The sequence below is a fragment of the Polyodon spathula genome, chromosome 6 (assembly GCF_017654505.1).
Source record: "Polyodon spathula isolate WHYD16114869_AA chromosome 6, ASM1765450v1, whole genome shotgun sequence".
NCBI lineage: Eukaryota > Metazoa > Chordata > Actinopteri > Acipenseriformes > Polyodontidae > Polyodon > Polyodon spathula.
In genome coordinates, this window is record NC_054539.1 from 50,029,288 (window position 1) to 50,043,428 (window position 14,141).

The window sequence follows — 14,141 nt, forward strand, 5'->3', positions numbered from 1 at the left end:
TCACAAACTCAACAGACTCCTCTGAGAATTCTATGGCAAAACTGCTATTGTTGGCAACTATAGTTCTACCCTGGGGCGATAGTTTCCCACTACAGTATACGCCTCCCCTCCAGTCCATATTTATTTCTCTCTCTCTCTCTCTCTCTCAGAATGTATTCTTCTGTTACCATGGCAACAGACCCCTAAACTGGTTTGTATGTATCTGGCTAATACTGTTTTTATGGGACTCCTACCTACGTCCTCACTACCTGCGCCACTTAGTGTCAACAGCAACAGTATTTACAATCGGCATTGCAATCGGTTTTTGCGTTCAGTGCGAGAAATGAGAATTTCACTAGCTACCTAGAAGAAACATTGAATATATAAAATATGGGTCAGAATATTTTGCCACACAGATGTCTTTCGTTAGTTTTGAGCTAGCAATGCACTCGTCGCTACAAATATTAGTACAGAGAATTAAACTTCAAATTGTTCTATATCCATGGAGAATCAGGATACTCGTCAGTCACTAGAAATAATGAAGAATAGTAATTGATGAACTGAAAACTCAATATTTCAATTAGCTACATTTCGGCTTCTGCCTTCTTCAGATAGCATGTCTGCCTACCTATTTCAAGAATTTGAAGAAGAGGGAAGACGAAACGTTGTAGCGAATTTATTATATTGAGTTTTCAGTTAATCAATTCTTTTGATGTTATATACTCATTTGAGAGTTGACAAAACTGTATATGAATGATGTTCAATAACTAATTTCAGTCTACAAACATGAATAATTAAAAAAAAAAAAAAAAAAAAAAAAACCTGAAAAACCTGACTAAAGCTGATGTTTTACAAAAGCACATGTTCAGCTTCCCTGTAACAAATCTTCCATCTAGATATGGCTGTCAGTCTTGTAATTCTGTCTTGTTGCAGGTGTACAATCAGGGTTTGGGTTAATTCCTGTTTTTTCCCTTCCAATTCCTTTTTAAAATCAGTTTCCTATTCCTTTGCAGGAAATGGAATTTAATATTTTAGAGACCATAAGAATTGTTGATTGGCTTCAAATGAAAGCAGCTGAACAATCTAATTGACTAACAGTGACTTCAATTGAAGTAATTTGTTGCCACTGTGAGAAGCTTGTTTCAACAGAGCACTGCTAATCACAGTTTTGATCAGTGATGGTTGGAATTGATTGGAAAGGGAATTGGTGTCTGCCTCACTGGGGAGGTGTTGAAACAGGGCTACTGCCAACGGAATGTGCAAAAATGGTGGGGTTTACACCAAGTGTTTGGTGGAAGGATGTTTAAATCAATCAAGCAAGCAAGTAGTCAGTCAAATTGATGATTTTCTGTTTCATTTATTTATTAGTTTTATTTATATTCCATAGGGGGACTTACACAAAAACACACTTCCTACAAAGACCCTATATCAGAAATTAATTGAGTGCACTTTTTTGTCATAAGGGCATAGTTCTGTGCAAACAATTTAGGAGGCTATCTGAAACAGTACACCTTCTCTGCGGTTTTCCCGTTGAGGTTGTGGTGGAGTCCAGTTAGTCTTGGATGTTGGCGCCATCTAGTGTTTGAAGTCCAGATTTCAGATAGCTGACAAACGAGAATGCTTCACTGTTTGGGCTACAGCTATGGCCAAAAGTTTTTGGCATTAAAGTTTATTGCATAGTCGAATGAAACCGGCTGAATAATGTTATGTTAACATATGGAATTGTATACTGCTTTGTAGTTTTCCCAAATATTTAACAAGAACTGACATTGAAAAATGTGACATTGTGCACTATTATGGCTTCTGGTAGGCTCTTGCAACATCATTTTGACTTTTTGATTTTACATAAATAAAATATCTAAGTAGTAGTATTTAATTGTTTCAATCCTAAAATTCTAGGTGAAACCTTTGGCCGTAGCTGTAGGCCTGTGTGTTTTGAAAGTGTTTGTAATGCAATTCCTTAGTCTAACAAATTGTGGGGCCAGATTAGGGTGGTTAGTCACTCATTTTTATTGATGTAATTAAAGAATAAACTAACAGAGGTTGAACCTTAACTAAGATCATGGTTTTTGGATGCCTGGTTTAGTTGCACACCACACTGATATGAAGGTTAACCTGATAAGGAGCCCTTAGTTGAATGATTTTGTGCCCTATTGTTAGTAAGGTGTGTTTCAAATGTTTGCCAAGTACTGACAAACTTGTGCTGGAATGGATCAGTAAATGTGTCAGAATTTGGGATCTCTTGAATTTTGTGTCTGAGAGTGCGTAGGACGTCCTAGTATTACTTTTGTTTTCACATTATTGTTTTTCAGTAACCTTTTAATTTCAGCTATGTTCTGTGACCCTGTCAGCATGCTGTGACCCGTACTGTTGCTGGTAGTCGGTGCACTGTGTACTGTACACAGGCTCCAGATCTACCTGTATCTTTGCACTCATTTTTATTCTTGCCTCAGGTGGAAAATAAGCCTGATTTTCATTTCTAACACTGTTCTGACTTTTATGTTCTTGGGCAAGAAAACATTTAAAATGGAAATATAATCTCTTAAAAAAAAAAAAAAAAAAAAACCTGCCCAGAGAACTAGCTGGCTGCCCGCCACCTCGTACTCTCAGAAGAGATTCCACAAACAGGCCAATGAGTTAACAGTTAACGTTAGCCTGGATAATTACCCAGTTGAGTGCAGAGGAGGCTGTGTGGTCCAGTGGTTAAAGAAAAGGGCCTGTAACCAGGAGGTCCCCGGTTCAAATCCTGGCTCATTTACTGACTCACTGTGTGACCTTGAGCATGTCACTTAACCTCCTTGTGCGCTGTTTTTCGGGTGAGACGTTGTTGTAAGTGACTCTGCGTAGTTCATACCCAACAAATAAGTAATGTTTTCTCCAGTTACTGTCACTTGTAAGTTACTGCAGAGGGTTTTATTTAAGGCATTTAACTGGAGGTGGAGCCAGTTACCTGTTCACTCTACAGTCAGACCGACAAACTTCAGTTGTGTTTTGATGGCTTCAATTAGAAAATACCTAGTTTCATTATCTAGATTTTCATATTATATGAGGACTAATTGTCATTTTACAACAGTGTCAAATACATGTGTGTATGTATATATATGTATGTATGTGTATATATATATATATATATATATATATATATATATATATATATATATATATATATATATATGTATATATATATATATATATATGTGTGTATATATATATATATATATATATATATATATATATATATATATATATATATATATATATATGTATGTATGTATGTATGTATCTATCAAGGTATAATGTAATAAACAAGCTAAACAAATGTAACTTGCAATACAGTGAATATTCATGATAGTGTATATATGGCACATTTTACCAGTTTCTGTTTCTTTGAGTGTAGGCCTAAAATGTGACTTGACTCTGGGGGAGTGCAGGCCAGAATGCAGTTAAGATTAAATTGAGCAATTTGTCCTGAGATCATGCAATGCTGTGTGATTAGCTTAGCTACAGATTAGACTGCGTCATTGCTCCCCACACCCAGCAGACAGTCAGGTGACCCGAGTCCTGCAGCAGGGGTGCTACAGTCCTGGAGATCAGACTGAGCTGCAGCCCCTTCACACTGGGAGACGGATGCTTCATCAGATCCGAGGGATTGCACATTGTCACAGCTCTACCTGCTTGCTCTTGCTGTGGCTGCTTTTACGTTGGAATGCGTTATTGATCTGAACAGCTGAGAGTTAAATCATTTTACAAGCACAGAGATGGACTGCCAGAAGAAACACTGGAAAGACCAGGGTATATATTTATCATCTTTTTTTTTTTTTTTCTCCCGCCCCTGCTGAAATAATGGAAGTAGCGATGCATTACTTGGTGTTTTTTCTGTCCTTTTAAAATTTCATGTTACAGTACTGGTTACAATACTGTTTCAGTGAATTGCAGTAACACTGGGTAGAATTGTGCTTCAATCTTCGGCAAGACCACCCTTGTATAGGCCTAGTCCGTGTACAACTTTCTGTCAATATTCCTAAAATTTAACTTTTTTTTGGTAAATTGCTTCAGAGAACTTTACCAGAGTGTGCAATTGCATACAGTTGTGAGTGGGCTATGTTTCTATCTCACATTTTGTGCTAGCAGAAGAAATTCTTTTAAAATGAACTATAGATTAGCTGTCCAACCTTTGAACACTGTGTACTCTCCCTTCCCAACTGGTGAAGGATGAATTCTGTATAAAGGTAAGGGGGCAGGGGTATGATAAAGCAAGCACAACAGGAAGGGCTCTAAGCATGCTTTTGTTTTAGTGTATTTTAATAGCCTGTGTGATTAATTCAGAGACCTCCATTGCAAGGATATATTGGCAGTTTTTTTAGGGGGCCTTTAGAGGGAGGTTGCTGTACGGCTATGTTAAAAAGTTCTGCATCGCCTAGAATTTTAGGATTGAGACCTAATTTTAAAATGTATATTTGAACATAATTTTAGATATTTTATTTAACCTCATGTAATCACTACAAAATGATATTGCAAAAGTGTACCGGAAGCCATACTAGTACGGTATTTTGTTAGTTTTTGAAATGTCACATTTTTCATTAAAAATATAGAAAACTATAAAGCGGCTTGCAATTCAATATGTTAACATAACATTATTCACCAAGTTATGATTGATTTTTTTTTTAAAGCAAAATTAGTTAATTCTATAGGGTGAAGCAAAACTTTTGTCCATAGCTGTACATGTAATTTCTTTATAAATCTCCCTTATATTAGATTACAATAACAAATTAAACTCTTCATAAAATAATTATGTTTTAAACTGGAGTTTCTTCCCTTTTTTGCTGAACACCTGTTGAATGGGGCCTTATAAATGTTTTGCATTGTTTTGAGCATCTAGATTGTAGCTGACTACTGCTGCTGTTCAGCTTGTAAAGGCTTAAAGTTTAATTATAGAAAGAGTGAAATTCCTTGACACGGAGTGTCCTCATAGTATTAGGAACCTGCAAGTCATTTTGCATTTACAGGGCAGCAAGAATAGTCAATGATTAATAGTGCATATACTGATGCAACCGTGATCTCAGATGCAGTGATACAGTAGATGTTGCAATATTCTTAGGTCCTGTTGGCCATAGTGATGAAGTGGGTTGTTGGATATTACAAGTTACTGTGCCTCAGGTCAAGGTTTCATCATGTTCAGATAACTGCAACCCATTCGTGATGCCTTGCTAAGTGCACTCTGAGCTATGAATTAAGCAGACTGTCCTGCATAATGATTCAGTGAACTTGCAGATTTCGATCCCTCTCCCAAGAGTAGGGGGAAGGTCTGTAGCGATGCAGAAGGCAGAGCAAACCAGTTAACATACGCTAAAACAGAGAGGCTGGCAGTGAACCAGTCACCTGTGGTACCCAACCAAGCTTATTGAGCCTTGTGCACAATAGTTAAGGTGCTTGTCTGATTATTACATCATCCTTCTAATAGGGGTTTTATCAGTATTCATTCATTTATCAGTACACATCCCACTAATGAGCACAGTGTAGCCCATCTGGGGTATGCATAAAGGTAATACAGGGACATTTCAATATGTATTACAGGATTTCAATCATCTGTGGCATATCTGATGCCTGGCGTTGTATAAATGGCTAATATAAAGTGTGTCAGGCGATTAGTATAAATTATATATTATATAGTATTTCTCCCTCCCAATACTGTGAATGGAGCATAGATTAGGGGTTCTCCCTCGGGCTCAGCATTCTATCTATATTTCCAGCGGCAAGGCGACCGCTGCAATTGGCTTTTGTGTGTAGCACTCGGGGTAGAGCGCGGCAGTCAGGCGCAATGAGAGCTGCGTTACTAATGTGTCAGTACAGTAGACCTCCAAGTGACCTAGCAGGAAGTGAAACCCTTTTTTTCAGTCCAGTGTGCTGAAGCTGGATGCATGCAAGCACTCAAGATGGATGCCAAACTGGGTTAGTCTGTCATTTTATATGTATTAACATTGTGTGTTTCTGACCTGACACAACACAGGTATTGTCTGATTTTAGATTTGTTTATTTATAATTTACTTGAAAGAGAGGGATATTTAGGTAGTCTGAGATCTATCGGTGTGTGGACGTAAGAGGTCAGGTCAAACAGTACAATCGAGCAGCTTTAGTGTGCCATTGATGTTTATGATCGAGAAAAAACGTGTGATTGAAACCATAAATACGTGTGTTGATTTAAAAGAAAAGAAAAGAAAAAAAGCTTGAGCAGTGTGTAATTGGATGAGATTCGCATGTAATTCAGTTGATAAAGCTGGTGCTATTTTTAGCCAGACAGAATTCATGCTTACCAAATGTAGTCAGGCACGTTTGCAATTGGACAGGCCTGTCTTAAATGTTATATTGTATGCTAACTTCAACAAACTATTCGTGATGAGGTTATTTTCGAAGATAATACTTGTATAATCGAATTTCTTACATTCGGGCTACGGGAAAGCTGTGCCCATGTTAGGGATCGATAATGGCAAATCCATTTTAATGACGTATTATTTTTACTTTTTTTTTTTTTGCCATGTCCTAGAATGACTTGGTGCAGCGAAGACAATCTACCGTTTATTTTATTTATTTATTTGTTTGTTTATTATTTTTTTACAGAAGACATTTAGTTAATAATACATGTACTGAAGACGTAGCAAAAATGACTGACCACGGATTGTTTTTAATTTGCTGTAAACCCTGCCTACTTTTTGATTTTATACTGTAACATTTTTACACAACGCACCATGTTTGAATAGCGTAATTTTGTTTTAAATCTGTATTTGCACAATTACAAATGCATGAAAAATAAACTGACGCCAGTACAATCTGTTGCATGTTTTTTTTTAACGCTATACAAATGCAGAGTCCCCAAACAGCTGTTAGGTAGCTCACACTGAATACCTGGGAGCATGGTGCCTCCTTTATTGAAGGACCCTCTAATCTACACAGCACACAAGCAACTGAAACTAAATTGTGAACTTGAACACCCGTGAAGGTTAACAGATTGAAGTGGTGTTATTAGGAGCCTGAAATATTTAGAAACAGATTTATTTAGATCTTGCTCACAGCTGTTTAGGAACTCCCAATATTGGAGAACAAAGGTCTTGTCTGGGTTTGCATGCCTTAAACCACTATAAAACAATCAGTTCTTAATAGGAACTACATTATGCACCCTTTTCCTAAGAGGTGCCTTTTGGGAGATTTCTGCCCTTAATGTTTTTGGGAAACTTTTATAATATAAATATTATTAGAATGCATTTTGCTTGTAAACCCAGTTATGTGCCTAGCAAGTACCATTAATTGTTGCTTTTATAAATAATTAAATGCACAAATGTATTTCATTTAGCCCAAAATAAGAAACTCCTACAGCAATTTCGCACAAACAATGTAGTGACCGGGACCTCCTTGAATTTGCTGCCTGTTTTGGCTTGCAATCCCTAACCATCATCTCTCCCTGCTGTATTCTTTTCTAGTGGTGGACCTTCTGTACTGGCGCGACATTAAAAAGACAGGAGTGGTGTTTGGAGCCAGCCTGTTCCTCCTGCTCTCCCTGACAGTGTGCAGCATTGTCAGTGTGTTCTCTTACCTGGCTCTGGCCCTGCTTTCTGTCAGCATCACCTTCAGGATATACAAGGGGATTCTGCAAGCAGTTCAGAAGTCTGATGAGGGCCATCCCTTCAAGTGAGTGCATTCAGTACAGTGAGATTCCCATGATCCAAAAGTTTACTCTTGTGACCCACGTTCTTACCGTACAACCTTTTTTTGTGTATAAGTCCAGTCTTTTGCACCCTATATAATCATATGAATAGGGTTTGTCTGAAAAATAGTAATTGACAGGATGCATGATGGATTACATGGTTGTCACACATTATATATAATTAGTGCTGGGACAAATATCCGAATTTTTGAATTAATTTTTTGACATGTATTCGGATACAAAAATCAGATATTTGTATTTGCTAGAAATGACAAAAAATACCTTGCAATTATTTACCGTCTCACCAGAATTTGTGTAACCGTTTAAAAAAAAATGGCAAGTGAAAAACAGCTCAGTGTGCTATGTGAGATTTAATATATAAAAACAAAACACAGGATCAACACAGCAGCTCTTGAGCCTCTATTTTAAAAGTTTTAGACAGCAAAAGTAAACAAACCAGATTATGCGCACGCATGCATAGTGATCTCTATGGAAAGCCACCTGGGACAAAAACACTTTGTGCTGCTTTAGAGCGAGTCAGTCTCATGGGACAGGAAAAAGGCAAGCATGTCAACTGGGATTCAATTACCAATTAATTATTCACTTGAATCCCAGCACGTGAATTAATAAAGTGCAATTCCCCGTGCTCACATATTATTATTTTTTACTTGCACGTGAAGTGCTGTGCAATCCTCGTGCCTAAATACATATATACATTTTTAAACACTCGTGTTACACAGACCCGTTTATATCCCATATAGGAAATGTGTCTCTTAAACAGTACCCAACCCTTTGAAAATGTTGTATAGTGATATTTGTATATATTTTGTTGCGACTTTGTTACGTGGAATGTAATGAACATGAACCATTTTGCCAGCCAGCTATCTAGCAACTTTCATTCTTTTCTTTTGGAACAATGTTTAGGGGCAGAATTGATCGCAATTTAATCAAACATACGAGACAGTCTTTGTTTTGTATTGGATGCATTTTTAAATGTGGATGTACGCAGGGCCTACCTGGACTCTGATGTAGCTGTGTCTGAGGAGGTGGTTCACAAATACAGTGATGCTGCACTGGGCCACATCAACTGTGCACTGAAAGAGCTACGACACCTCTTCCTGGTTGAAGATTTGGTTGACTCACTGAAGGTAAATGAGCTCAGAGGAGGAGGGGGGATCGGGGGGGGGGGGGGGGGGGGGTACACCACCCAAGCTGAACAGACTGGGAAGCTTATATACAAGTATGATAATTGGCACTTCTGGTGTTATGTGAGGGTAAAAACATGAAGTGAAGGACAGGTGTATTACCTCTGTCACGTTCAGCTAAATTAAGATGTTTCTGGTAGTATAATGGTAAAACACTGTTTAGTTTTGGTAAGCTGAATTCACTTGAGCAGTAAATAATACAATACTTCAGTAAAGCACCCCACAATCTGCTTTTACTGGAGCTGGCTAAGAAAATAACCCCCCCCCAAAAATGGTATTAAGCAGTAATTGGCAGGGCTGGAGATTATTGTCATCTTGTCAATAAATTGGCTATTCTGAAGGACTGAATTCACAGCTGCAGTTGAGATGTTCCTTGTCATGTAATCCTGCACAAACAGTTATATGAGGAAAGTGTCAGCACCCCCTATATAGGAGGAACAGCTGCAGCCAAAGGACCACTTTGTGAGCTCGGGATTCAGAAGTGGGTGAAGCGTAGATTAACAGGAGAATGATGAGATCCTGGTATTACGAAATAAGATTTTTTTTATTTTTGTTTCCTATATTTGCATTATCGTGTTGGCTGTCTGAAAATGCAATACTTGCTGGGTTTTTTTAATAAACGACTATTTTGTATATATTTAAAAAAAGAAAAAAACTATCCTTTTGATCACTGTAATTAATCTAACATGACCAAAGGAAGTCTAGTTATTTGGATTGTGTTTGAGCAGCAGCTGGTGCCATGAATAGCACATTATTCAGAATAGTGTTTCGAACGACATTACCCCCACTGGATATCTATAAAAAATATTAAGATCCGGATAGAGTACGTTCTATTTATTTAGGGTTATGCTCTTCTCTCAATAAAACCAGCAGATGTTTCCCTTGCTATTAAATGACCCTGTGGCAGTCTACTAATAAAGGATCCCTTGTGAAATATAAATCTGTTTGTGCAATGTACAGTCTCAGCCCACAGCAATGATGTGAGGTGCTGAAAGACCATTTACTGCTGTTTGGGGGGGAAAAAGCTCCAGAGAAGGAAGGTGTTGGAGCCTCATGTGAATGAAGGAGGAGGGGGAGGGGGTCTGCTGGCTACAATGGGGGACATTGTTGAAGCGTATTAAAAGATTTAAATTAGTGAGAGGAAGAAATAGTGTAGCCTGTACACTTTGAAAGTGCCAAGGGAAAGGGAGCGAGTTATTCTGTGGGAATATACAGAAAATGGAGCGACTGTTATTCCAGTTTTGAAACAAAAGATTTTAAACGTACAAGTAAGAGTGGGCAGGCCTTATTTTCAAATAAACTGGTGGTAATTGCTATTTGCTAACTGCAAATTACCTTCACGGTTTGCAAACTGAATTGACGGATTCCCAGACGTCCTGACTGATGGGGAGAGTTAAATAAACCGATAACAATCCCACATCTCTTGTTCCCACTAAAAAAAAACAAAAACACTTTCTTCTCACCTTTTGCTTTCCCAGTGTTTGTGTTACTAGTATTTGTGATGAGGTAAGTGTTGGCTGAGAGCTTGCATTCCTTGGGATGCCTGCAGGATGTGTAATTAGTTCAAGAGCTGAACCTGGTGTAGTCCAGTAGCACGCTGATTTCTGATACATTTTCAGCACAGATGGATATTAGCAGCGTCTTGATGAAAACCTCATGTTGTTGCGCTGTAAAGGGAATGGTATGCTGTTAACAAAGTAAACAAACGGCAACGTGTCCACCAGCTTCCAAAGATTTCATGAACGGCAACATTATGAGCTCTGGAATGTCATGAAAATGACCTTGCTTGGGGAACTAACCAGGAGACAAAGCAAGTTTTAGTAGTGCCTCATTACGGGCCATGTCACAGAACACCCATCAGATTCGCAGCTCTGTTTGTGTTGCTGCACAGTTTGCACTCGGCAGGCCCTGAAGCTTATTCTGACTTGAGAAGCTTTGTCTTGGTAAACTATTTCTTAACTAATCCACTTGTGGTATGTTTTGTATGGGTTAAATTTTCACAAAATACAAAGGGTTTGTTGTGAAAAGCATCATGGGTGTGTGCCTGGCTCGACAGCACACCGGATCTTTAAGTAATGCAGGAACTATACCTCGACACATTCCACTCTTTTTCTAAACCACGAATAACTTTTTTTTTTTTTTTGTTTGTTTGGTCACATTGCTAATTTATCCCTTGCTGCCTTCAACCTTCCCAGAAGAATGACCCAAAGGGAATCTGTTTCAACCAGTAAAAATGAACTGATTGTGAATGAACCACATACACAAATGAATGATGTAATTATATGCTTTCTCCCCAATTGTAAAGTGTGAACATGTGTAACATTTATAGTTCATTTATGTGTACACTCAGTAGGTGCAAGTTTAAATGAAAATACATTGATTAAAACCAGATTAAATGTTAGTAACTTCTGTTTTTCAGTTTGCTGTATTGATGTGGATCCTTACCTATGTTGGCGCCTTGTTTAATGGTCTGACGCTTCTAATTCTGGGTAAGTTTTTTAAAGAGTGTTTACTGCAAGTTAGTAAAATAGCAAGACTTTCTGCTTTCTCATTGGAAGTAGCTATGTCCCCTCCTTATCATTATAGCAGGCTACAAATCTGTTTTTTATATGAATACGAGGAAGGCAAGTTTCTGGTCGTGTGTTAAGAGATCCTATTGATCACTGAAATGTTCTAGTTTTTCATTTGAGTCTTGTAGTTTTTGAAAATCTCTCTTTCTCTCCTATTTCTTTTCAGCTCTAATTTCATTGTTTAGCATCCCAGTTATTTATGAAAGGCACCAGGTAAGAAGCAAAGTTTTAGATTTATTTTTATTGAAATGTGTGTTGTGTTTTTTTTTTTTTTTTTTTTATATATTTATATGGAAGAATCCTATTTCTCACACATTTCATTAAATTACAGTAGACTCTTGCTAATCTGAACTCGGCTAGTCTGAACCATGCCATCATAGTGAACTGAGATTTGAAAGATGTCTCTTTTTGCTTTATTGAAAGGATTAATACAAATTTGAAATGCAATTTTCAGAAACATAAGATTAAGACAGTAAAGTTTATGACTAACAGTTGCTGCATACTTTTCTTCCAGGCACAGATTGACCATTATTTAGCTCTGGTGAACAATCAAGTTAAAGACATTGTTGCTAAGTAAGTATGTTTAAACTGTGAAGAGAAGTTGGGAGTTTTCTTGGGACACAATTTTAAATATGATGGGGTAGTGGGCAATAAGTGTTTCCTTATACAATGAATGAAAATTGGGGTCAATTTTGAATTGTACTGTAGAAGCTAAATTGGGAACACTCTCGGCTCTAGTGGAATGTCTGTAATTGCAGATTCCTTTAAAGGTTGTGTGTGTTGGATTCTGCAGAAGGGAGCAAATGTTATAACAACAGCGTGTTTTGATTTTTTTATTTCAGGATCCAAGCTAAAGTCCCCGGACTGAAGCGCAAGTCTGAGTAAGGGCTTCAGGCAGCATCTCTTGGAGAGAGTCACTCGGGCGGAGGGGAGCGAATACATTACCTTGACATTGCAGTGTAATTTCACGAATCTCTATAGCAGTCCTCTAGTGTTGTGAAAATGTAACTCTTGTTAACCTGTCGTTGGTTTTCATCAGCCTAAGTATTATATGCCACTGCTTTTGTTTGATCTAATTATTATTTATGTTGTTTTTAAACACTGGTTTGTATTTCAGAAAACTGTAAAGTGTGCTTTGCCAGGGAAAGTCTTACGTTAAAGAAAATCATGGTGCAAGTGGAGCAGGGAATTTGTTTTTTTTCTCTCTCTCTGTTTGCACAGTCTGAGGATAGTTTTAAATGCAACAAATGTGTAGTGAATGGTACAATCTTGGCAAGAAATGGACACTTGATTTGGTATTAAATTTAGTGGTATTGTGATTTTTACTGTTTTTATTGATTTGACAGTGTAGTGTTTCACAAAAGCTTAAGCTTCATTCAGCAGCTCCACAGTGCTTGATCTGATAACTTCCATAGCACATAAGCTTCAGAGTATTTCTAGAACATTAGCACCTTTGCAAAAACGTTTATGCAGACGTTCACTTCATTGCAGATGCGTAGTAAAGTCCCAACAAACAAGTTTACAAACTGCACACTTAAACCCTGCTGTTTCTGATTTATCTGTGGACTGAATACCTAAAGCTGCAACGTGTTACTTGGAAATTTCAAGTATTGTTTGTTATGCAAGTAATTGTGAATGAAACTTCATACAATTGTGATAAAATCTGCTGAGAATTAGTCTGTGGAATGCATTGTGAAATGTAAACAAAAAACAATAAAGCTTATAGACAAAGATCAGTGTGTGATTTATTTATTTTGCTAAAAGAAATGTATTGTCATTTTTGGGGGTAAATGTCAAATATTTAATATTCAAAATGTACCAGAATGTTGTCCGCAGCCAGTGATGTGTGTTTTTTTTTTTTTTTTTAAACTCCAGTCTCTAGACTATCAGTTGCTGCTTCGTAAAGGAAGTCTGATTTTAATATATTCATATTTGGCAAGATGGCTTTGAGGCAGTAGAGGTATTTTAGCAGCTAAAAGTTCTGAATTATAATGGCTTGATAGCAGTCTTCTCAATGGATTTGTGAAGCACAGGATAATGCTACTACGGCGAGGGATAATACACGTGTAGCTCTTTGCAAACTAATTCAATAATCCTGTCTTCAGTCCATTTCATTAATTTACTACCTCAGTCTATACATCCTTTGCATTATACAATGTTGTCTGTTGACCTACTTGTGCACTGTGAACCTTAGGACTGGGCGAGTGGAAGCGATTAGCCAGCATACTGGAAATAATCGTTTTACTGATTTGAAAATGTGGCATAAGGACCAACAGGAGGGCTGTTAGTAAACAAAACAATACGAGGGAGGAGAGTATGCATCAACATTGTAAAGATGCAGCTCTCTTCTGGACTGATGGAATTCACTGGGACTCCTGTTTGCCTTTGCTGTTTTTTGGTAAATTCTGACCTTCTAATATAGCGCAACAAGCGATCACCCTGCTGCAGCAATGTTCCAGTTAGCCATCATGGGACAAGCTGTTAGATGAGGAAAATAACTGAAATGTTTTTTTTTTTTTTTTTTTTTGTTTGTTTTTTTAAAGTACATAATACAAATGAACAGAAGAGAAAACATATTTTGTCTGCAGAATTTGATGGAGCCTACTGTAAATATTACATGCATTTTGGTAGATAAATGGTACAAAGTAAACCCTGACAGGTTATACACAAGTCCTTTAAAAATCCGGGGTT

The 14,141-nt window shown here is 37.5% G+C and overlaps 1 protein-coding gene across 8 annotated transcripts in view; it reads left to right on the plus strand.

Moving 5' to 3' along the window:
- The window catches only part of LOC121317287 (reticulon-4-like), a 27,987-nt gene extending 14,806 nt beyond the window's left edge, over positions 1-13,181 (plus strand). For 6 of the 8 annotated variants that reach the window (XM_041253052.1, XM_041253053.1, XM_041253054.1 and 3 more), the window contains 6 exons: positions 7,452-7,659; positions 8,685-8,823; positions 11,300-11,369; positions 11,617-11,663; positions 11,965-12,023; positions 12,293-13,181. In XM_041253052.1, coding sequence (XP_041108986.1) covers positions 7,452-7,659; positions 8,685-8,823; positions 11,300-11,369; positions 11,617-11,663; positions 11,965-12,023; positions 12,293-12,335 — 566 coding nt within the window. In that variant the 3' untranslated portion in view covers positions 12,336-13,181. Of the gene's footprint in view, positions 1-3,558; positions 3,772-5,824; positions 5,929-7,451; positions 7,660-8,684; positions 8,824-11,299; positions 11,370-11,616; positions 11,664-11,964; positions 12,024-12,292 lie in introns of those variants that run through there. The other 2 variants (XM_041253059.1, XM_041253060.1) reach the window with 2 other exon arrangements.
- Positions 13,182-14,141: the final 960 nt, after the last annotated feature.